Here is a 23,143-nt window from a genome sequence, read left to right as displayed (position 1 = left end):
AACACGATGAACAGGGCCAGCGATGAAAGTGTCCCTGTTAGACTCATCCACTACCTGACTGAGCATCGGTTCCTTCTCAGCATGCTCTGGATGCATTCTAGGGCTTGGAAGATCCTTGGGGCCGACGGAAAAGCCCGAAAAGCTCGACTCTGAAGATCCATACCCAGGGAGACAATGGTCTGGGATGGGACGAGCTGAGACTCCTCAAAATTGACCAGGAGGCCCAGTTCCTTGGTCAGATCCATAGTCCATCTGAGAATCTCCAGACAGCGACGACTTGTGGGAGCTCTTAAAAGCCAGTCGTCTGACGGAGCCGGACACAAGATCATGGTACTGCTGCACAGTCTGTGAACTGTCAACCATGGGGAAGCGAGGAAGTACAGTGACAACCCGAAGCTGTCTAGACTGTCTGGGTCGTACAGACAACTCCTTATCGGGTTGCTGAGGTTGCCGCACTGCGTCACAACAAGTCACTTCTGCTGGTTGTTGAACGTCTTCCCAGTGACACACTGACTCCGTAAACAAAAAAACCGTTAACAAGGACTAAGCTTGGACTGCATGTCTTGCAACACAGCTCAAGGTCTATGGGAGCAGGTGTGGTAACAGACGGGGTTAGTGACTGAAGTGGAACCATTACCTTCCCTGGAAGCATGTTATGCTTAAATAAAAGTCCATAGGAGGCTACGCAGCTAAAGGCTCCTCTCCAAATGACAGAGTCCTCAAGGGAATATCAGAAGGAGGGAGAAAAGCACTTTCTCATCTACAGGGACCATATCCGAGAAAAGCTAAGTTCTCTCAGTGAGGGTTTCACTGGTGCAAAAGCAGCAGACTAGAAGGCAACGTTATGAAACTGCTTGACAGTCTAGTGAGTTGGCAACAACCAAAGATGTGTGACTGAGAAGCATGCGGTAAGGTATGCAGAGCATGTTGTATGCAGAGCATGCTGTATGCAGAGCATGCTGTATGTAGAGCATGCTGTAAGGTAAGCAGAGCGTGTTGCATGGCGTGTAACATTTCTCAGAAATTCCATGACCAGTGCTAGAGTGAGTAATATCGCATTACTGTCCATTGAAAGTGCACGTGCCGAGGGATTTGATTTAGACTGTTTTGTTGATGAATTTGATAGCCGGCATGATAATCGTAGAATTAAGCTGCACTAAATGTACTATAATCTACTTCACCTCAGGAAAGGGAAACTCGCCCTGTTGGCAACACTGCATTACTTCATGCATGCTTGCATGGGGTTTTAATATCAACATAATATTTACCTTACATTCATAACTCATGATTCATTTTTGTTTTGAAGATATTTTTGCCATATTTTGCGATTTTGTTAAAAATATATTGCAAGGAATACATATATATTTTTATATTAAGTAATACAAATAACCTCCATTATCATAATGTTTGTGTAGGCATACATGTATCTGATTACAAATGCAAGTTATGAAAGTAATGAGGTGTTATTATTGTCATTTGTTATTTCCAAGTTGAATGGGAAGAGGCTCAAGTTGAGGAGAAAGTGGCAGATGCATGCGTTGAGGTGGCTGACTCATAGCATGAGGTTGCTGCCTCAAGAGTTGCGCTTGCTGTAAGGGTTGCGGATGCGCAGTAGCAGGTTCCTGAGGAACGAGTTGAGGTTCCTGAGGTGTGAGCTGCGAGATTTGAGGTAGCGGCTGCGCAGAACGCAGTTCTTGTCTCGCGAGTTGAGGTTCCTGAGGTGCTAGCCTAAGGAGTTGAGGCTCTCGCCTTGAGGAGGGTTGAGGTCGCTGCAGCGAGTGCTGAGGTGGCTGCCTCATTGATGGAAGAGGTTGTCGTACCTCAAGAGATTGTTGCCTCGCTGGTGGAACCGCAAGCGGAAGCGGAGGAAGTAAGGCATAAGATTCCTGCTCCCATTGCTGAGGTTGCCTTAAGGAAGGCGGAGGTTGCTGCACACCGCTGGTAACTGGCAACTCAGTACGCGGTAAGGTATCCTGAGGAACCTCAACATCGTACGCCTGGCAGACTGGACTGCGGTGAGGCGGAGCGATCGCAGGAGGAGGTGTAACCTTCTCAGCCTGACACCCACGCATTAAGACCGCAAGCTGTGACTGCATGGACTGCAGCAAAGTCATCTTGGGGTCGGCAGACGCTAAGGTCTGCTGAGGCAAAGCCTTAACAGAAGATGAGGTCTGTTGTGGCATCACCTTACCTCTCTTAGGAGGTGTGCAGTCACCTGATGACTGCGGAGAGTCAGAGCTAACCCAATGACTGCATCCGGGTTGTTGAACTCTAGAGGTCTGGACTTTACGTTTAAGAGGTCTTGAGACCTGAGTCCAGCGTTTTCTCCCCGAAATTTCTTCTGCAGACGAGTAAAATAAGGGCTCAATCGTCTGCGGGTGGGAGTGACGGTCTCTGTAAGACACGCCCGCAACCACCGAGGGTACTTCTGTGCGCCGATCAAGGCCTGCCGAACCCTTTTGCCCTTTGACATTGCTTCTCCCCTGGGCTTGGGAGCTTGCAAGAGGTCCCGGACTGGGAGGACGACTGGCACGCACAGAAGTACCCTCACGCACAACACTGACACACTTTGCGCTAATCACTTATCACTTTTGAATTTCTGTTTGCACTTATTTCACTGAACTCGAAACTTTAAGTGGTTTGTACCTGAAACACGCAATTCTATCCTTCCTTAAAAGTTAGTAATTGCGAAAACAGAATTACAATGTAACAGAAAAATCTAATGAAAGATAAATAATTCAGTGGCTGGAAAGAGACTAAACACTAGATCAAATAAACTATGTTTAAAATCTCTCACCGCATAAAGCTTGAGAACAAGAATAAACTCTAGAAACGTTTACCTTCTTCCCCTAAAGAGACTAGGGAGAAGAGCAAAAACGATAACAACGTTACTCGCTTGAACGAAACGTTTATCCAGCTCTCTCTCCCTCCGTCTCTATCTCTCTCTCTCTCTCTCTCTTGACTTAGAACCTGAGAGAAGAGCCCAATCATATATACTCGTTAAAACATATTATTGTTAAAGGAAAAAAACTGAAAGATTTCCCAAATAAAAAGTTCCTTTATTAGAATTAAAACCATTAAGCTAAGAAAGAATGAACAAAACGCTATAAACGGTTTACTCTTACTGCAACGTGACACCGTGAAAATTCTCTCTCTATCGTAACGATAGAGCGCAAGTTGAACGTTCTGAACGTCAACAACTGCAGAGACAAAACAAAACGTTAGTTCAACTTTGAAACAGTACGAGACTATCAAAGAAATTCTTTCAAAAACATTAAAATAGCATAATATGTTAACAGGTAAAACCGAAATGACGGGCTCAATGTTAATTAACTTCGGTACAAGAAAAGACCGCCTACTATTAGGAAAGGTCGAATATAAACAAATATAAAAATTAATTTTAATAAATTTATAAAAAATTTATAAAAAAGGAAGTTAATCGAAGAGGCCTATAAAAGGAGGAGAGATATAAAATAAATCTATAACTTTTGTTAAGCAAAATTAAGAAAGAGAGTCTATACTCTCTTAGACACCAACACTTCCGTCTAAGGGAAGGGTCGGCCATTTAAAGGTGAAAGAGAGTTCATACTCTCTTCGTCACCATAATTAATCAAATTAATTCCAAAAGCTAGCTAAGCTAATAATAAAACTTCCTGAATAGCGAAAGCTGAAATCTTAGAGCAATACTTCACCAAAAACCGTGAACAAGACTCCAAAATTATAAGCGTATCCATGAACGTCTTGCCGGAAGCACGACAGAGGAAAAATTGAAGTGGTGTCAACAAGAAGTACTGCAGTACCTGGCCACAGGTGGCGCTTGTGAGTACACCCCCCTCTTGTATAGCGATCGCTGGCGTATCCCTTCCGTAGAATTCTGTCGGGCAACGGAGTTGACAGCTACATGATTATCGGGTAAGTTTAATATTGAAAATTGCAAACTTATACAGTATCTTGGCAATATATGAATGAACTTTAAAAAGTTTTGGTCTATATATATCCATGTATCCTTTATAATGTGAAAAGAAGAATGTTTTTATAAGACACTGAAGCAATAAACAAATAGTACTTTGAGCTCCAGAGACCCTTAGTATTATGAACGCTTCAATTATAGTTAATAAAGAAGCAAGAATGAATGCCATAATTTCAGTTATACTTACCCCTGGGCAATGGTGACATAATCATTAAGAACGCAATTGGTCAAACGGACGAAGGAGTTGATTCTGCAATGATTTCCTACCACAGTGCTGGTGACATTTGTCTTTTCACATATGACAGATCCAGCTCCAATAAGACTATCAGGAGTAACCTGAAATATTTATTTCATACAGTATGTTGACTTTGGCTAAATAAAAGAAAATAAATCTCCAACTCTCTTTAGATTTTGTAACCTCTTATCATTCATGTACAGTACTTTGATATGATAGCAAAGAAAGGATTGTAATTATAATGTATGTTTCACTGAAACTGCAAGCACTTTTTGTAATCTTTTAATGTATATTTCACTGAAACTACAAGCATTATTTGTAATCTTTCAAAAATAAAATTACTTTTTTCCATTAAAGCCCAACACTCTTACTTTCCATCTTATTGGTAAAAATAATTTCCCCATAAAAAAACTACAGAGTAAATTATAATAAAAGAGTATTCTCTTGGAAGATTTCTTATGTGCTCCATTCACAGCTTCACAAGTATCAGCTGTGCCCTCTCCTCCCTGGCATCTATGTGCAGCAGATTCTAACAGGTAATACCACAGAGCCTACAAAAAGTCCAATCCTCTAATTTTTGTAAAAATTCCCACAAAATTCCCTGACTTAAAGGGTTGTGGTTTAAAGGTTACCTATGAGCAACAAAGGCAAGGAACAAGTCATTGCATTTGTCGCACTGTCTAAAAATCAATCATATTTACACATGATCAGTGTCCAAGCTAGGACCAGGCCATGATTGCTGATGATGCAGCACGTAGACCTATAGGTTGTGCACACCACTGGAAACTATACGGCTGTCAGCGTGGCATGGCTCAAACTTCTAACCAATGAACTGCATTTCTTTTACCTTTTTTTGCCATCCTTATGGACTAAGCAGTGATACAGCCAAGATAAAAATGTTGGTACAAAAGCTTATTAACTTAAAATTTTTCAAATGATATTGTGAAAAGTCAAAGCTGTAGCACCATGCACAAATGGCAAAGGGAAATTATCAAAAGATTTAAATGTAAATGCACCAAGGGAAAGTCAGCAAAAGCATCTCCTCTACCATAGAAAGAGAAACGGTCATAATCAAATTTATATTTGAAAATTTGAAAACCAAGAGAAGTAGCTACATCTATGCATACTGTACACACATTCTGTGGAGGGATAGAAATAGTCATATATTGAGATCATAATTACCAAATATTAAAGGCATCCTTTTTGCCATCAAGATGTAATTGTTTTCAACTATATACTGTACCCCTATAGCGCTATACAGTGCAAAATACATCCAACCTTGAGAGTAGCACCAACTCATGCCACAGACTTCTTTGCTATCACTGGCACTGTTACCAATATGTTATTTTTATTAATAAAATAAATTTTTGAATATACTTACCCGATAATCATGTAGCTGTCAACTCCGTTGCCCGACAGAATTCTATGGAGGGATACGCCAGCTATCACAATACTAGAAGGGGGTGTATTTACCAGCGCCACCTGTGGCCAGGTACTCAAGTACTTCTTGTTGACACCTCCTCAATTATTCCTCGGTCCACTGGTTCTCTATGGGGAGGAAGGGAGGGTCGATTAAATCATGATTATCGGGTAAGTATATTCAAAAATTTATTTTATTAATAAAAATAACATTTTTCAATATTAAACTTACCCGATAATCATGTAGCTGATTCACACCCAGGGGGGTGGGTGAAAACCAGTGTACAAGATTAAAGGATAGCTAAGTATCCCATATTTCATATAATCAGTTATCCACAATAACAATGAAATAATAAGTACCTGGTAAGGAAGTCGACTTGAACCGTTACTCTGCCTTTAATAAGATCGTCTTCCTTACTGAGCGCAGCGTTCCTCTTGGGAGGCTGAATCAACTCAAAGGTGCTAAAGTATACAGGGCTGCAACCCATACTAAAGGACCTCATCACAACCTTTAACCTTGGCGCTTCTCAAGAAAGAATTGACCACCCGCCAAATCAACAAGGATGTGGAAGGCTTCTTAGCCGACCGTACAACCCATAAAAAGTATTCAAGAGAAAGGTTAAAAAGTTATGGGATTATGGGAATGTAGTGGCTGAGCCCTCGCCTACTACTGCATTCGTTGCTACGAATAGACCCAGGGTGTAGCAGTACTCGTAAAGAGACTGGACATCTTTGAGATAGAATGATGCGAACACTGACTTGTTTCTCCAATAGGTTGCATCCATAACACTCTGCAGAGAACGGTTCTGTTTGAAGGCCACTGAAGTAGCCACAGCTCTCACTTCATGTGTCCTTACCTTCAGCAAAGCAAGGTCTTCTTCCTTCAGATGAGAATTTGCTTCTCTAATCAGAAGCCTGATGTAGTAAGAAACTGAGTTCTTAGACATTGGTAGAGAAGGCTTCTTGATAGCACACCATAAGGCTTCTGATTGTCCTCGTAATGGTTTTGACCTTTAGATAGTACTTAAGAGCTCTAACTGGGCAAAGTACTCTCTCCAGTTCGTTCCCCACCATGTTGGACAGGCTTGGGATCTCGAACGACTTAGGCCAAGGACGGGAAGGAAGCTCGTTTTTAGCCAAAAAACCGAGCTGTAAGGAACATGTAGCCGTTTCAGATGTGAAACCTATGTTCCTGCTGAAGGCGTGGATCTCACTTACTCTTTTACCTGTTGCTAAGCACACGAGGAAAAGAGTTTTTTTAATGTGAGGTCCTTAAAAGAGGCTGATTGGAGCGGTTCAAATCCTGATGACATAGGGAACCTTAGGACCACGTCTAGATTCCAGCCTGGAGTGGACAACCGACGTTCCTTTGAGGTCTCAAAAGACCTAAGGAGGTCCTGTAGATCTTTGTTGGAGGAAAGATCCAAGCCTCTGTGGCGGAAAACCGCTGCCAACAAACTTCTGTAACCCTTGATCGTAGGAGCTGATAGGGAGCTTACGTTCCTTAGATGTAACAGGAAGTCAGCAATCTGGGTTACATTGGTACTGGTTGAGGAAAAAACTGCATTGGCCTTGCACCAGCTTCGGAAGACTTCCCATAAAGACTGATAGACTCTGAGAGTGGATGTCGTCCTTGCTCTGGCAATCGCTCTGGCTGCCTCCTTCGAAAAGCCTCTAGCTCTTGAGAGTCTTTCGATAGTCTGAAGGCAGTCAGACGAAGAGCGTGGAGGTTGGGAGTACCTTCTTTACGTGAGGTTGACGCAGAAGGTCCACTCTAGGAGGAAGAGTCCTGGGAACGTCGACCAGCCATTGCAGTACCTCAGTGAAACATTCTCTCGCGGGCCAGAGGGGAGCAACCAACGTCAGCCGTGTCCCTTTGTGAGAGGCGAACTTCTGAAGTACCCTGTTGACAATCTTGAACGGCGGGAATGCATACAGGTTGAGATGGGACCAATCCAGCAGAAAGGCATCCACGCGAACTGCTGCTGGGTCTGGAATCGGAGAACAATACAAGAGGAGCCTCTTGGTCATCGAGGTAGCGAATAGATCTATGGTTGGCTGATCCCACAGGGCCCAAAGTCTGCTGCAAACATTCTTGTGAAGGGTCCACTCTGTGGGGAAGACCTGACCCTTCCGGCTGAGGCGATCTGCCATGACATTCATATCGCCCTGAATGAGCCTCGTTACCAGCGTGAGCTTTCGATCTTTTGACCAAATGAGGAGGTCCCTTGCGATCTCGAACAACTTCCTCGAATGAGTCCCTCCCTGCTTGGAGATGTAAGCCAAGGCTGTGGTGTAGTCGGAGTTCACCTCCACCACCTTGTTAAGCTGGAGGGACTTGAAGTTTATCAAGGCCAAATGAACTGCCAACAACTCCTTGCAATAGATGTGAAGTGTCCTTTGCTCCTGATTCCATGTTCCCGAGCATTCCTGTCCGTCCAGTGTCGCACCCCAGCCCGTGTCCGATGCGTCCGAGAAGAGACGGTGGTCGGAGGACTGAACAGCCAATGGTAGACCTTCCTTGAGAAGAATGCTGTTCTTCCACCACGTTAGAGTAGACCTCATCTCTTCGGAAACAGGAACTGAGCCCGTCTCTAGCGTCATGTCCTTTATCCAGTGAGCAGCTAGATGATACTGAAGGGGGCGGAGGTGGAGTCTCCCTAACTCGATGAACAGGGCCAGCGATGAAAGTGTCCCTGTTAGACTCATCCACTGCCTGACTAAGCATCGGTTCCTTCTCAGCATGCTCTGGATGCATTCTAGGGCTTGGAAGATCCTTGGGGCCGACGGACAAGTCCGAAAAGCTCGACTCTGAAGATCCATACCCAAGGAGACAATGGTCTGGGATGGAACGAGCTGAGACTCCTCGAAATTGACCAGGAGGCCCAGTTCCTTGGTCAGATCCATAGTCCATTTGAAAATCTCCAGACAGCGACGACTTGAGGGAGCTCTTAAAAGCCAGTCGTCTGACGGAGCCGGACACAAGATCATGATACTGCTGCACAGTCTGTAAACTGTCAATCATGGGCAAGCGAGGAAGTACAGTGACAACCCGAATCTGTCTAGACTGTCTGGGTCGTACAGACAACTCCTTAACGGGTTGCTGAGGTTGCCCACTGCGTCACAACAAGTCCCTTCTGTTGGTTGTTGAACGTCTTCCCCGTGACACATTGACTCCGTAAACAAAAAATCCTCTAACAAGGACTAAGCTTGGACTGCATGTCATGCAACACAGCTCAAGGTCTATGGGAGCAGGTGTGGTAACAGACGGGATTAGCGGCTGAAGTGTAACCATTACCTTCCCTGTAAGCATGTTATGCTTAAATAAAAGTCCATAAGAGGTTATGCAGCTAAAGGCTCCCTCCAAATGACAGAGTCCTCAAGGGAATATCAGAAGGAGGGAGAAAAGAACTTTCTCATCTACAGGGACCTTATCCTAGAAAAGCTAAGTTCTCTGAGTGAGGGTTCACTGGTGCAAAGCAGCAGACTAGAAGGCAACGTTATGAAACTGCTTGACAGTCTAGTGAGTTGGCAACAACCCAAGATGTGTTGAGAAGCATGCGGTAAGGTATGCAGAGCATGATGTATGCAGAGTATGCTGTATGCAGAGCATGCTGAATGCAGAGCATGCTGTATGCAGAGCATGTTGTATGCAGAGCATGCTGAATGCAGAGCATGCTGAATGCTGAGCATGTAGGAAGTAGAGCCTGCTGTAAGCAGAGCCTGCTGAAAGGAAAGCAGAGCGTGTGCATGGCGTTTAACATTTCTCAGAAATTCCATGACCAGTGCTAGAGTGCTTAATGCATGCTTGCATGGGGTTTAAACCATGGTATGCTGAACAGCAGAGTCAGAACGAGCTGGAACAACAACAGAGGTTTCCTCAACTTGAGGGAAAACCTGAGGTTCAGACTGCATAGGCTGAACAACAGACGGAGCAGAAGGCAGGTGCAAGGGTGAAGGAGGTTGACTCCTAGCAAGAGTTGCACCCAAGGATTGTACCAGCTGAGCGGAGGACGGAGGCGGAGTAGTCCGTTCCTGTTCCTGAGAGATGAGTGGAGCATGAGAAGGTTGAGGCTGCGCAGAACAAGGTAAAGTTCTAGCAAACTGAGGCTCCTGAGGCGCAAGTGCATGGTGTAGATGAGCTTGCCTAGATGAGGGTTGAACTCGGTGCAGCGCTGGTTGAGCAGACAGACTCACGGAGGGGAGAGGTTGTTGTACCCCAACCGAGAGTTGCACCACTGGAGGAGCAGCAAGGGGAGGAGGAGGAAGAGTGTAACTCTCCTGATCCCAAAGCAAGGGTTGCCTTAAAGAAGGCTGAGGCTGAACAACACTGTGAACAGCAAACTCCGAAAGTGGTTCAACATCGTACGCCTGGCAGAAGGAGCTGCGACTGGGTGCAGCGAGTGCAGGCGGGTGCAGCACAGGCTGAACGGGTGCAGGAAGTTGGTGCACCACCGGTGCAGGCGGGTGCAGCATAGGCTGAACGGGTGCAGGAGGTTGGTGCACCACCGGTGCAGGCGGGTGCAGCACAGGCTGAACGGGTGCAGGAGGTTGGTGCACCACCGGTGCAGGCGGGTGCAGCACAGGCTGAACGGGTGCAGGAGGTTGGTGCACCACAGGTGCAGGAGGTGCAACACTCTCAGCACGACACTCACGCATCAAGTCCGAAAGCTGTGCTTGCATGGACTGTAGTAGAGTCCACAACATCATACGCCTGGCAGATGGTACTGTGATCAGGCGGAGCGAGTGTAGGAGGAGGGAGTGTAGGCGGAGGCGGTGGAGCAACACTCTCAGCCCGACACTCACTCATCAAGTCCGAAAACTGTGCTTGCATGGACTGTAGTAGAGTTCACAACATCGTACGCCTGGCAGATGGTGCTGCGACCAGGCGGAGCAGGTGCAGGCTGGGCGAGCACAGGTGCAGCGAGAACAGGTGGAGGGAGTGCAGGCGGTGCAACACTCTCAGCCCGACACTCACGCATCAAGACCGAAAGTTGTGACTGTATGGACTGCAGTAGAGTTAACTTGGGGTCGGCAGACACTAAGTTCTGCTGAGGTAAAGCCTTAACAGCAGAGATCTGTTGTGGCAGAACCTTACTCCTCTAAGTCGGAGTGTAATCAACTGATGACTTAGGAGAGTCAGAGCTAACCCAACGACTGCATTCGGGTTGTGAACTTCAACTTCGTACGTCTGGCATAGGTCTGGACTTAACGTTTAAGAAGTCTTGAGACCTGAGACCAGCGTTACTCTGCCTTTATTTTCTCCCCTAATCTCTTCTGCAGACGAGCAAAATAAGGGCTCAATCGTCTGCGGGTGGGAGTGACGGTCTCGGTAAGACACGCCCACAACCACCGAGAATACTTCTGTGCGCCGATCAAGGCCTGCTGAACCCTTATGCCCTTCGACATTGCTTCTCCCCTGGGCTTGGGAGCTTGCAAGAGGTCCCGGACTGGGAGGACGACTGGCGCGCACAAAAGTACCCTCACGCACTAATCACTTATCACTTTGATTTCTGTTTGCACTTATTTCACTGAACTCGAAACTTAAGTGGTTTGTACCTGAAATACGCAATTCTATCCTTTATCAAAGTTAGTAATTGCGAAAACAGAATAACAATGTAACAGAAAAATCTAATGAAAGATAAATCAGTGGTTGGAAAGAGACTAAACACTAGATCACTCTAGAAACGTTTAGTTTCTTCCCCTAAAGAGACTAGGGAGAAGAGCAAAAATCGATAATGACGTTACTCGTACGCCTGGCAGGCTTGAATGAAACGTTTATCCTCTTTCTCCCTCCGTCTCTATCTCTCTCTCTCTCTCTCTTGACTTAGAACCTGAGAGAAGAACCCAATCATATATATCGTTAAAACATATTATTGTTAAAGGAAAAAACTGAAAAGTTCCTTTATTAGGATCAAAACCATTAAGTTAAGAAAGAATGAACAAAACGCTAGACACGGTTACTCTTACTGCAACGTGAAACCGTGAACATTCTTTCTCTATCGTAACGATAGAGTGCAAGTTGAACGTTCTGAACGTCAACAACTGCAGAGACAAAACAAAACGTTAGTTCAGCTTTGAAAACAGTACGAAACTGTCAAAGAAAATCTTTCAAACTCTGTGGCGGAAATAGCATAATATGTTAACAGGTAAAACCGAAATGACGGGCTCAAAGTTTATTAACTTCGGTAAAAGACCGCCTACTATTAGGAAGGTCGAATATAAACAAATATAAAAATTAATTTTAATGAGTTTATAATAAAAGGAAGTTAATCGAAGAGGCCTATAAGAGGCGGAGAGATATAAAATAAATCTATAACTTTGTTAAGCAAAATTAAGAAAGAGAGTCTATACTCTCTTAGACACCAACACTTCCGTCTAAGGGAAGGGTCGGCCATTGAAAGGTGAACGAGAGTTCATACTCTCTCGTCACCAAAATTAATCAAATTAATTCCAAAAGCTAACTAAGCTAATATAGAAGTTTTCCAGTAAAGCGACAGCCGAAATCAAAGAGAAATACTTCACCAAAGTCGTGAAAATACTCCAAGAACATAAGCGTATCCCAGAACGTCTTGCCGGAAGCACGACAGAGGAATAATTGAGGAGGTGTCAACAAGAAGTACTTGAGTACCTGGCCACAGGTGGCGCTGGTAAATACACCCCCTTCTAGTATTGTGATAGCTGGCGTATCCCTCCATAGAATTCTGTCGGGCAACGGAGTTGACAGCTACATGATTATCGGGTAAGTTTAATATTGAAAAAAGTGGGCTTTCACAGTCCTTTTGGGCTTGTGGATCACAAGAGGGAATCACCACTGCAGTCACCTCACCTATGATTTTTAACACTAGCATCACCAAACAAGAAACACACTGGGGGACACCGAGGGTGAGGTAACCTTAGGTACCAGCGCCCTTAACAAAGTCATGGATGGCCTACTCGCCAGACCTAAGTAGGCCCAAGCCTTCCTTAGGTCAAATTTGTCGTCAGTGGTCTACACAGCAACAGAAGAGTTTCCAACCTACGATGGGGTGCAGTGATCACTGGGGGAACTCCACAAGCCACCGAAACCTGAAAACCTGCAAACGTAGATTTGAGATCGCCTTGCTCTTGCGTATACTCCATATGCACAGAAGAAAAGTGGTAAAAGACTTCATCACTATCTTTTTGGGCATTGCAGAAATAGACACTGGAGGTTAAGTTCTCTTCTCCTTCAAAGCATAATCCTGCCACTGCACAGGAGGCCACAATTTACACTTGACACATGGGAATAACTGTGAACAATCATGCCCCCTAAAAGACGCATAGAGAGAGAGAGAGGGGATCTACAGCCAGTTTTGCCATAAACCAGCTGCAGCACCCACCCTTTCCCAGTGAAATACGAATTTCTTGCTTCACACCAATAATCACATATAGCAACAGCCAACATTCACTTTGTAAGCAAAGACAAAAGTGAAGTGCTTTCAACAGACATGCAGGCGGGGCTACTCGCTCGTGCTCACCGCTATTTTTAACAACCTCGTTAACGAATTCGATGGCTGTTCAAACTCCTCTGAAGACATGTTCCCTATTTTAAAGGACTCCAGGTTTGTATGTGCATAGGAACAAGTAAGTATAAGATTAACGTTGATCTATTAACATAGAAAACAAATCTACTATATATTACCCGATAAAATTAGGAAAACTGTAATGAGAGAAAATTAAGGTACAATAATAGGATTGATCATATATATATATATATATATATATATATATATATATATATATATATATATATATATATATATATATATAATATATATATATCTATTTGTGATGCAGTTTAATAAAACAAAATTTGAACAAATTATGATTAGATATATGATACTTTATCAATTTTTACAAGATCCATTTTGAATTTTGTTTTCCTTAGTAAAAATGGATGGTCAAGTACAGTACTGTACATGTTTTTTATAAGGGTAGAAGTAAAGTGTCAAAAGAAAATAACCGAGTGTCAGGAAAACTTATTGCAATCTAGCGAAAATGGAACTCAAAACATTATGTAAGCTATATGACAAAATTTGAAGGATCCCATATGTGAGAATGCACATCAAGTGATCAAGTACTGTATATTAATATGAAAAACAGTCTCAAAATTCACATTTCTCTCATAGGGAAATATTGTACAGCTTATGAAACTGAAGCCTAAGACAATTGCAGTGATATTTGATTGGAACTTTCCAATAAAAGGTTTCTGATTTGCCAAGAGCTGACTTCGCAAGTAGTGTACAGTACTTACTGAATTGCAGAATCAAGTGGTACTTAGGTTTAAAGGCCACTCATGAATGGCAGAGGCTAGGGACAGTGACATTGCCCTATCAAGGCCCCTCTTCAGCCAAGTACAACCAAGGAGGGCCAGGCAATGGCTGCTGATGACTCATGACTCAGCAGATAGACCTATAGGATCCCCCAACCCCTCCATACTTAGCTCAACAAGGATGGTGAGGTTGCAGCAACCAAAGAAACTAACGAGTTTCAGCGGGACTCAAACCCCAGTCTGGCATTCACCAGACAGGGATGTTACCACATCGGAAACTACAACCCCTTACAAGAATTGTCTCAAAGCAGAAAATAACTATTCTTCAAGCTGCTTGTAGGTGACTCAAGCATTCATGGTAAATAAAATGAATGCAGTGTGGTACAAGGCTACAACAAGCTTGCTAATATGTGCTGGCACTTACTTCCTCCTCACATTGTATACAAACCATACTTTAAAATGAGTTCCCTTTTACTATTCTGTTATTCAAAAATTATAATATTTGAGATAACTAGGTTTGTCCTTCATCGGTTTAATGAAAATAAGGTTTTTCTAAATGAAATAGTGTACAAAGAGATAATTAAAAGTAACTTACCTGGGCTTTCTCATGTACATCAGCAGAAGGATGTCTTGTACTCCATGTAGAGTTAGGACAGACTTCACTAAACAATGAATGCATCTGCAAATGGTATAAGTTACAGAACCACATCAAAATTAGTGCATTTACATTCATAAAGTCCTTACACAGTAATAAACATCAAACATACTCATCACCTTCAAGGAGATGAAGCAATGAAATTCTTGTCCCTTATGATTACCTAAGTATCATAAATAGCTGTGCTTACTTCAAATGATTGGATAAGTTCATAGCACTTGAAAAAAATAATGTTTATTTAGTGACCAAAACAAGGTCAAGCTAGTCCTACTCCAAGTCACAAGAAAAAGACCCGCTAACTCGAAACAGAGGGCTACAGTAATTGTAGTACAAAGTTTGATAAGATTAAGTATTTTTGTCATTAGACTGAGTCAAGTCTGAAAACCTACTTGTGAATTCTTAGTACAATGAGGTATAAATCTCCTAAACACCAGATATTTTCTATTATGGCAACAAATTATTCACAATGGTATGAATACACAAGGAAAGACATTCGTTCACAAAAAAAGCACTAAGTATTAGTACTGTAAACGTGTTCACAAATCCTGAGATAGATCTTCCTAGCTATTAACCAATTACAGTATGATTTCATTGTTAATTGGATAGGATCAGTTCTTAAATTAATCCTTGAAATGACAGCATAATATACAAAATTTTTAAGGTAATTTGCAATTTTCCTCGCTATACAAACTTGAGTCCTTCATGTAGGGATATGTTATCAGTGCGAGTTGGACCGACTGTTAAAACTGTTAACGAGGTGGTAAATAACAGGTGTTGGTGAGGAGCCCCGACCTCTCACTTTTCAAAGTCTCTTTACTTATGACCTTCTGGTTCAGGACTTAGAGGGGTGATTGAGGAGGGAAGTTTAATATAAAGGACTGAGTTTGTATAGCTAAGAAAAATGTTATTTTTATAATAAAATAAATTTTTGAATATACTTACCCGGTGATTATATAAGCTGCAACTCTGTTGCTCGACAGAAAACTCTACGTTAAAAATCCGCCAGCGATCGCAATGCAGGTAGGGGGTGTACTTCAACAGCGCCATCTGTCGTGCAGGTACTCAGTACTCAATGTAAACACAGAACTCAATTTTCTCCTCGGTCCACTTGGTCTCTATTGGGGAGGAAGGGAGGGTCCTATAATATATAATCACCGGGTAAGTATATTCAAAAATTTATTTTATTATAAAAATAACATTTTTCAATATTAAACTTAGCCGGTGATTATATAAGCTGATTCACACCCAGGGGGGTGGGTAGAGACCAGCAATAATTGTTTACATTATTATGAGCTAAGGATTTTTTATTTCATTTTAGCAGTTATTCAAAATAACAAACATAAAATAAATAAGTACCTGGTAAGGAAGTCGACTTGAACAATTACTCTGCCTTTTTAAGTACGTCTTCCTTACGGAGCCTCGCGATCCTCTTAGGATGCTGAGCGACCCCTAGGAGCTGAAGTATCAAGGGTTGCAACCCATACAACAGAACCTCATCAAAACCTCTAATCTAGGCGCTTCTCAAGAAATGACTTTGACCACCCGCCAAATCAAGTAGGATGCGAAAGGCTTCTTAGCCTTCCGGACAACCCAAAAACAATAATAAAACATTTCAAGAGAAAGATTAAAAAGGTTATGGAATTAGGGAATTGTAGTGGTTGAGCCCTCACCCACTACTACACTCGTTGCTACGAATGGTCCCAAAGTGTAGCAGTTCTCGTAAAGAGACTGGACATTCTTAAGATAAAAAGACGCGAACACTGACTTGCTTTTCCAATAGGTTGCGTCGATTATACTTTGCAGAGATCTATTTTGTTTAAAGGCCACGGAAGTTGCGACAGCTCTAACTTCGTGTGTCCTTACCTTCAGCAAAGCTTGGTCTTCCTCATTCAGATGGGAATGAGCTTCTCGTATTAACAGTCTGATAAAATAGGATAAAGCATTCTTTGACTAGGCAAAGATGGTTTCTTAACTGAACACCATAAAGCTTCAGACGGGCCTCGTAAAGGTTTAGTTCGTTTTAAATAGAACTTAAGAGCTCTTATAGGGCATAAGACTCTTTCTAGTTCATTTCCAACCATACGATAAGTTTGGAATATCGAACGATATTGGCCAAGGCCGAGAAGGCAGCTCGTTTTTGGCTAGAAAAACAAGTTGTAGAACATGTAGCCGTTTCGGATGAGAATCCGATGTTCTTGCTGAAGGCATGAATCTCACTGACTCTTTTAGCTGTGGCTAAACATACCAGGAAAAGAGTCTTTAAGGTGAGATCTTTCAGGGAGGCTGATTGCAGCGGTTCGAACCTGTCTGACATAAGGAATCTTAGTACCACGTCTAAATTCCAACCAGGTGTAACCAAACGACGCTCCTTCGTGGTCTCAAAAGACTTAAGGAGGTCCTGTAGATCTTTATTGTTGGAAAGATCTAAGCCTCTGTGACGGAAGACTGATGCCAACATGCTTCTGTAACCCTTGATAGAGGGAGCTGAAAGAGATCGTTCTTTCCTCAGATATAAGAGGAAGTCAGCTATTTGAGTTACAGAGGTACTGGTCGAGGATACGGATACTGACTTGCACCAGTTTCGGAAGATTTCCCACTTCGATTGGTAGACTCTAAGGGTGGATGTTCTCCTTGCTCTAGCAATCGCTCTGGCTGCCTCCTTCGAAAAGCCTCTAGCTCTCGAGAGTCTTTCGATAGTCTGAAGGCAGTCAGACGAAGAGCGTGGAGGCCTTGGTGTACCTTCTTTACGCGTGGCTGACGTAGAAGGTCCACCCTTAGGGGAAGTGTTCTGGGAACGTCTACTAGCCATCGAAGTACCTCGGTGAACCATTCTCTCGCGGGCCAGAGGGAAGCAACTAGCGTCAACCTTGTCCCTTCGTGAGAGGCGAACTTCTGCAGTACCTTGTTGACAATCTTGAATGGAGGGAATGCATATAGATCTAGATGTGACCAATCTAGGAGAAAGGTATCTATATAAACTGCTGGGTCCGGGATTGGTGAGCAAAATATTGGGAGCCTCTTGGTCATCGAGGTTGCGAAGAGATCTATGGTTGGCTGGCCCCAGGTGGCCCAAAGTCTCTTGCATACATCCTTGTGGAGGGTCCATTCTGTTGGAATTATTTGTCCCTTCCGACTGAGACAATCTGCCATGACATTCAAGTTGCCTTGGATGAACCTCGTTACTAGTGATATGTCTAGACCTTTTGACCAGGTGAGGAGGTCCCTTGCGATCTCGTACAACGTCAGAGAGTAGGTCCCTCCTTGCTTGGAGATGTACGCCAAAGTCGTGGTGTTGTCCGAGTTCACCTCCACCACTTTGCCTTGAAGGAGACACCTGAAGCTTTTCCAGGCCAGACATACTGCCAGTAGCTCCTTGCAGTTGAAATGCATTGTCCTTTGAATCGAGTTCCATAATCCCGAGCATTCCCGACCGTCTAATGTCGCACCCCAGCCTACGTCCGATGCGTCCGAGAAGAGAACGTGGTTGGGAGTCTGAACAGTCAGGGGAAGACCCTCTCTTAGGTTGATATAGTCCTTTCACCAAGTCAGACAAGACTTTATCTTTCCGGAAACCGGGATCGAGACCGCTTCTAGCATCTTGTCCTTTTTCCAGTGAAAAGCTAGAGTGTATAGAAGAGGACGGAGGTGTAGTCTTCCTAGTGACACAAATTGATCCACGGATGAGAGTGTCCCTACCAGACTCATCCACAGCCTGACTGAGCAGCGTTCCTTCTTCAGCATCTTCTGGATGGATAGCAGGGCTGGGGGCTGATCGTCTTGTTCAGCAACGTCCTCATCAGAGGGTTCCTCATCCGAAACTGATGAGGAAACGGCAACGGAGTGGGCAACGTCTGACTCGCTGAATCCGGTCGCACTGGTGGATGCGTGACGGAGCCGGACGCAATATCATGGAACTGCTGCACAGTCTGTGAACTGTCAACAACCATGGGTGCGCGAGGAAGTACAGCGTCAACCCGAAACTGTCTAGACCGTCTGGGTTGTGCAGTCAACACCCTACCGGGTTGCTGAGGTTGACGCACTGCGTCACAACAAGTCACCTCTGCTGGTTGTTGAACGTCCTGAACGTCAACAACCACCTCCGAGCGTCGCTAAACGTCAACGTGCGGCTGGCAACCCACACTGGGTCGCATCGGTGGAGGAACCACCTCAACTGGCAGACGCGAGTAGGTTACCTCAGCGTCAACAGGGCGCACAACCGACCGGTTGGAAGGTTGTTGGCCAGAAGGAGGAACCACCTCAACTGGCAGACGCGAGTAGGTTACCTCAGCGTCAACAGGGCGCACAACCGACCGGTTGGAAGGTTGTTGGCCAGAAGGTTCTTCTCCACATTTAAGTCCTCTATCAAGGACGCAAGCTTGGACTGCATGTCTTGCAGCAAAGCCCATTTAGGGTCTACGGGAGCAGGTGTGGCAACAGACGGGGTTAGCGACTGAGGCGGAACCGTTTACCATCCCTGAAAGCCTTGATATGTGTGACATAATAGTACAGCAAAACTTCAAAGGCTCGACAAAAGCTGAGTAGTTGACCTGTAAACAACTTGGAGCGTCTCCTGGCTAGGCGCCAGGGCGAGTCTACCAGAATTGAGAAGTCTATCTGGGCAGAGGCATGAACTCCCAAGCCGAGAACTTCTCTCGTGTCATATCAGACTCTCGCTCTATAAGCCAGTTTAAAAGAAGGGAAAACAAAGGCTGTATCCCTAAAACTCCTCCTGGTTCAAAAACCAGTCGCCTAGCCAACGTAACGCTCTCTAGGAGAGCGAGAGAGCACTAGCTTAAAAACAACGGCTTCGAAGTAGCTAGGCCTAGTGTAAGTTCTGACGTTAAGGCGAACGAGGAGCAGCAGTTACAAGATCCGGACGAAGATCCTTAAAAAAAATCATCATGATTTAATTAAAGTCCATAGGAGGCTAAGCAGCTTAAGGCTCCTCTCCATCTGACAGAGTCCTCAAGGGAATATCAGTAGGAGGGAGAACAGCAACTTCCTCATCTACAGGAACCTTGTCCGATAAAAGCTAGGTTACCTCAGTGAGTCTCTCACTGGTGCATTAGTAGCAGACCAGAAGGCAACGTCATGTAACTGCTTGACAGTCTGTGAACTGTCAACAACTGAACTGTCAACCACAACAGGTGCGTGAGGACGTAGTGTCCACTCGAGACTGCTTTGACTGTCTAGACTGAGCAGTCAAAACAACTCTAGAATGCGGAGGTTGACGCACCGCGTCAAAACAAAACAACTTAGACTGTTGTTGTACCTCGCGAACGTCAACGGAAGGTTCCGTGCGTCGCTGAACGTTAACATGCGGCTGGCAGGGTACACTGGAACGCATGGGTGGCGGGACTCTCTCAGCTGGAGTGCGGCAGAAGGTCGCCTCAGCGTCCACAGGACGCATAACCATGGTTGGTTGTAGGCTAGAACCTTCTCCGCACGAAAGTCCTGCATCAATGACGTTAACTGAGACTGCATGGTCTGCAGCAAAGACCACTTAGGGTCTACAGGAGCAGGTGCGGCAACAGACGGTGTGACTGCCTGATGCGGTACCGCTTTGCCTCTCTTAGGAGGTGAGCAGTCGTCGGAAGACTGCAGCGAGTCCGAACTGACCCAGTGGCTACAACTGGGCCGTTGGACTTGCGCGGAAGGGACCGACTTGCGCTTAATAAGCCGCGAGACCTTGGTCCATGGTTTCTTACGAGAAACCTCTTCTGCAGACGAGGAATAAATGGGCTCTCTCGTCTTAGAGTGGGTGGGGCGATCTTGGGTAGATACGCCCGAAACCACAGAGGGAAAACGTCTGTTCGTTGATCAAGGCCTCTCGAACCCATAAGTCGTTCGACATTACTTCTCCCCTGGGCTTGGGAGCTTGTAAGAGGTCCCGGACTAGGTGAACGACAGGCACGAACAGACGAACCCTCGGACGCAACACTGTAACACTTTGCGCATATCACTTTATCGATTTTCTGTTTTGCACTTATTTCACTGAAATCGAAACTTTTACTGATTTCTACCTGAAACACGCAATTCTACCCTTCATTAAAAGGTAGTAATTGCGAAATCAGTCGTAAAATGCAGCTCATTAATACTAGCAAAAAAAACAGAAAACATATATTAAGATAAAAAATTCAGTGGCTGGGAAAGAGACTAAACGCTAGTTCATATAAACTACGTTTTCAATCTCTCACCGCACATAGCCTGGGGACAAGAATAAAAACCTAGAAACGTTTTACCTTCCTCCCCGTACAGAGACTAGGGACGAGAGTAACACGAGAACAACGTTACCCGCATGAACGGAACGTTTTCTCTCCTCTCTCTCCCTCCGTCTCTATCTCTCTCTCTCTTTCTCTCTTGATTTCGCACCTAAGAGAAGAGAAGAGCCCAATTATATATCGTCAAAAAAAACATGTTATTTGACTAAAGGAAAAAACTGAAAGGTTTTCCAAATAAAAAGTTCCTTTAATTTAGAATTTAAAACATTTAAGCTAAGAAAGAATGAACAAAACGTCAGAATCGATTTACTCTTACTGCAAAGTGAAACCGTGACACACTCTCTCTCTATCGTAACGATAGAGCGCATGTTGAACGTCCTGAACGTCAACAACTGCGTAGTCTAAACGTTAGTTCATCTTTGAAAACAGTACGAAGACTATCAAAGAAATTCTTTCATAAAACATTACATTTAAAAAGTTTTAAATTCTTTAAAGGCTAAATACGATATAACGGGCTCAACGTTGATTAACTTCGGTTCCAAGTTAGGACCGCCTACTATCAGGAAAGGTCGCATATAAACAAAACATAAAAATTTATTTTTATATGTTTATAATAAATGGAAAGTTAATCGAAGAGGCCTAATAAAGGCGGAGAGATATAAAATATATAGATCTATAACGTGTTAAGCAAAATTACTAAAAACCTAAACACACTTCCGTCTAAGGGAAGGGTCGGCCATTTAAAAGTGAAAGAGAGTCCATACTCTCTTTGTCACCATAAAAAAATCTATCCAAAACGAGTTCAAGTTTTGAGATGAAGATAAAACACCTGCATAGCGAAAGCTCAAAACTAGAATAGTGTACTTCACCAAATAGTTGTGAAAACAAATCCAGTTAGTAACAGCGAATTAGTAGGTCTTGCCGGTAGCCCGACAGAGAGAAAATTGAGTTCTGTGTTTACATTGAGTACTGAGTACCTGCACGACAGATGGCGCTGTTGAAGTACACCCCCTACCTGCATTGCGATCGCTGGCGGATTTTTAACGTAGAGTTTTCTGTCGAGCAACAGAGTTGCAGCTTATATAATCACCGGCTAAGTTTAATATTGAAAAATACAAATTACTGTACAATATTATACTTCTAAAAAAAGGCAATGGCAAACAATTGCAAATGTATCTTACCTTGCGATTTAGTTCCCAATAACAATTTAAATTGTTTGCTCTAACACACAAACCCGGGTGATGATATATATAGCAGACTCTAGAATCAACAGGTTTTGAACTGTGATGGCGAGACAATACGACACTGCTGTTATACTTTGTCACCAAGTCATCATATTCTTCATTCTCAATAACATCATGAATGTCTGAAAAATTACGTAACTTTCTAAAAACAAGAACAAAAGTATATAAACCCGATACTTATCAATAGCGCTTTGGTGTGCAACAAAATCATTTAAGATATTACAGTCACCTGTATATGCAAATACCTACTTTCCAAAAAACAGAAAATGGTGTAGATTTTGTATATCAAATGATGGAAATTTGAAGACATCTATTTTCAATATGCTAAACATATTCACTTACCTAACTTTCTGGTATTTCGTTCCTTAGTTGGAGCGCTTGTAAACTGACACGATATGAGATGAGGAATGATTTCATCCTTCAAAGAACCCATGTCTCCACATGGGGACCTGCAACATTGCAAATTTTATTAAAATTCGTTAATAATCACCAAACATACATATAAATTTTACATTAGTATCTTATTAACATGAAACTACCACTTCATTGTCTACATAGAATTTGCTCTTTGAAATGAACTCAAGCAACTAGGTAGTAGGTTGGCCAAGGCACCAGCCACCCATTGAGATACTACCACTAGAGTTATTGTGTCCTTTGACTGGTCAGACATTACTACATTGGATCCTTCTCTCTAGTTACGGTTCAATTTCCTTTTGCCTACACATACACCGAATAGTCTGGCCTATTCTTTACAGATTCTCGTCTGTCCTCATACACCTGACAACACTAAGATTACCAAACAATTTTTCTTCACCCAAGGGGCTAACTACAGCACTGTAACTCTTCAGTTGCTACTTTCCTCTTGGTAAGGGTAGAAGAGACTCTTTAGCTATGGTAAGCAGCTCTTATAGGAGAAGGACACTCCAAAATCAAACCATTATTCTCTGGTCTTGGATAGTGCCATAGCCTCCGTCCTATGGTCTTTCACTGTCTTGGGGTAAGGTTCTCTGGCTTGAGGGTACACCTGGGTACACTATTCTATCTTAATTCTCTTCCTCTTGTTTTTTTTAAAGTATTTATAGATTATATGTAATATATTTATTTCA

The 23,143-nt window shown here is 43.5% G+C and overlaps 1 protein-coding gene across 1 annotated transcript in view; it reads right to left on the bottom strand.

Annotated features, from left to right (window-relative positions):
- Positions 1-23,143, bottom strand: part of LOC137642811 (translation initiation factor eIF2B subunit gamma-like) — a 55,592-nt gene that overhangs the window by 14,607 nt on the left and 17,842 nt on the right. The window contains exons 6-9 of the mRNA XM_068375689.1: positions 22,380-22,486; positions 21,975-22,159; positions 14,513-14,596; positions 4,158-4,306 (exon numbers count right to left, since the gene is read on the bottom strand). Of these exons, the coding sequence (XP_068231790.1) occupies positions 4,158-4,306; positions 14,513-14,596; positions 21,975-22,159; positions 22,380-22,486 (525 nt within the window). The remainder of the gene's footprint in view (positions 1-4,157; positions 4,307-14,512; positions 14,597-21,974; positions 22,160-22,379; positions 22,487-23,143) is intronic.

Source organism: Palaemon carinicauda, chromosome 6 (assembly GCF_036898095.1).
Source record: "Palaemon carinicauda isolate YSFRI2023 chromosome 6, ASM3689809v2, whole genome shotgun sequence".
Classification (NCBI taxonomy): Eukaryota; Metazoa; Arthropoda; class Malacostraca; order Decapoda; family Palaemonidae; genus Palaemon; species Palaemon carinicauda.
This window is presented reverse-complemented; position numbering and strand designations above follow the sequence as displayed.